Source organism: Gavialis gangeticus, unplaced genomic scaffold (assembly GCF_001723915.1).
Source record: "Gavialis gangeticus isolate Ggan-Ray unplaced genomic scaffold, GavGan_comp1, whole genome shotgun sequence".
In the NCBI taxonomy this organism is placed as follows: domain Eukaryota; kingdom Metazoa; phylum Chordata; order Crocodylia; family Gavialidae; genus Gavialis; species Gavialis gangeticus.
The window spans coordinates 91,675,162-91,677,017 of record NW_017729025.1 but is presented as its reverse complement, the minus strand read 5'-3'; the positions used below and the strand labels follow the sequence as shown (position 1 = coordinate 91,677,017).

Here is a 1,856-nt window from a genome sequence, read left to right as displayed (position 1 = left end):
TGCTGCCGCGGCGGCTTTCTCTCTGGGGGCTTTGCTGTGGGGCAGGTGTTGGCCCCGGGCCCCCTCTGCGGGATGGGGACGCGATGGCCGCTGCCGCCGACCTTGTTTACTTCGGGCGCGGCTTCCGCCGCCATTTTGTTTGAGCGCGATGGCGGCTGCTTCTTCCCGGCTCGGGACGTAGCACGCATGCGTAGGCTGTTGCCAAGCAGGTTGATGTGTGAGCTACGTGGTCCTGCGTCCAGGGGGCGGGGCCGAATGCTCTGGCCGCTTCCCATTGGCGCAGCGCGGGGCGTTCTTTGCTTGGCTCGAGGCCATTGAGCTGAGCTGCGCGGGGCGGGCCGGTGACGTGAGAGATTCCAGACTGCGGCACAGGCGTGGCATTGTGCGCTTGCGCAGCCGGGGGCGGAGTGGGCGTTGCGGTTTTGCCGCCTGGGCGGGGCTGGCGCAGTGCTGCTGCTGGGGCTTGATCAGGCTCTTGGCTTGCTTTGCCTGAGCCTCCTGCCCAATGCTCTCTCGTTTTCTCCTTTATAGCTGATTTGACTTAAGCAGACATGAGTGGCTGCCGTGTATTCATTGGGAGGCTGAACCCTGCTGCCAGGGAGAAAGATGTGGAGAGATTTTTCAAGGGCTATGGCCGCATCCGAGACATTGATCTGAAAAGGGGCTTTGGATTTGTGGTAAGGACAGTTACCAGACCGCTCACCTGCTAGAGGGCTCACACATTGTGTTGAGCTCAGCTGTGGCTTACTTGTCACTCTTACCAAGATAACAAGAAATAATATTCTATATCTGACTTTCCTGATTTCCCTCCATGTTCACTGCTCTGCATCAAGCTGTTTAGCATGCAGTGGGGCAGGTAATACCCCCAGGTCTTCAAGAAAAGAAATCCACTGCGATAGGGCTGTTAAGTTGCATGTCTCTCTTTCAACCATAGTGCAGTATGATCTATGCTGGAGAGTAGAGTGTTTAATTATTTTCAGATCGTACCCTTCTTCCCCCGCCCCCCCCTTCTGTAAATACCGAATCTTGCCAAACTTGTTTGCCCCCAGAAACTACCTTGCCTGATTAACTAATTAAACCAAAGTTTAACTGCGACTGATTTTTCCAAACTGGGATTTCTTTCTATGTTGAAATGCTGATGTGAGCTGTGCAAGTAAGCCGTATGCAGACGTCACTTCCAGGTTAATGTTGATGATGCTGTTTTCTTTTTGTAAAATAGGAGTTTGAAGATCCAAGGGATGCAGATGATGCAGTCTATGAACTGGATGGAAAGGAGCTCTGTAGCGAGAGGTAAAAATACTTTGATTAAGTGTGCTGTTTTTAAAAGTAGATGACACCCATTTCTTTAGTAAAGCAAAGAATACAAGCAAATCTCCTTAGTCTAAAAACTAGAATAGTTCGTACATACGTGCATGAGTGTTTCTGTTAATTTTCTGACTTTAAAAGGGTGTGCAGACACAGTGGAGTCTCGTTTCTTTCTTTCAGGGTTACAATTGAACATGCACGGGCCCGTTCCAGAGGTAGAGGCAGAGGGCGATACTCTGACCGTTTTAGTAGCCGCCGTCCACGTAGTGACAGGAGGTATGTATAACAGACTAAACTAGTCTGTTAAGTATGGCATGGCATCATTTCCCTAATTTAATTTTTAATAAGATCTTGGATTAGCAAAAATGTGCTGAAGAATGTACATGTAATTAAGATACGTAATGTTTCTGCTTATTCTCTGAAAGGTAGTGTTAGCTTGTATGTTAATTAATGGTAGTTATGCCTTAACATTTAAAGGCTGCATATGCCCTGACAACTGATAGTTCCGCTGCTTTTAAACCTCGGGATGTTGCAACTCTTTTTTTTTTTTT

The 1,856-nt window shown here is 48.5% G+C and overlaps 1 protein-coding gene and 1 long non-coding RNA gene across 2 annotated transcripts in view; both read left to right on the top strand.

Moving 5' to 3' along the window:
• Window positions 1-1,856, top strand: part of SRSF5 (serine and arginine rich splicing factor 5) — a 6,800-nt gene that overhangs the window by 195 nt on the left and 4,749 nt on the right. The window contains exons 2-4 of the mRNA XM_019519153.1: window positions 532-677; window positions 1,220-1,290; window positions 1,486-1,581. Coding sequence (XP_019374698.1) covers window positions 552-677; window positions 1,220-1,290; window positions 1,486-1,581 — 293 coding nt within the window. The 5' untranslated portion in view covers window positions 532-551. The remainder of the gene's footprint in view (window positions 1-531; window positions 678-1,219; window positions 1,291-1,485; window positions 1,582-1,856) is intronic.
• LOC109298841 overlaps window positions 1,588-1,856 on the top strand; it is a 2,139-nt gene continuing 1,870 nt past the window's right edge. Inside the window, exon 1 of the long non-coding RNA XR_002097715.1 lies at window positions 1,588-1,730. This is a non-coding gene — a long non-coding RNA (uncharacterized LOC109298841). The remainder of the gene's footprint in view (window positions 1,731-1,856) is intronic.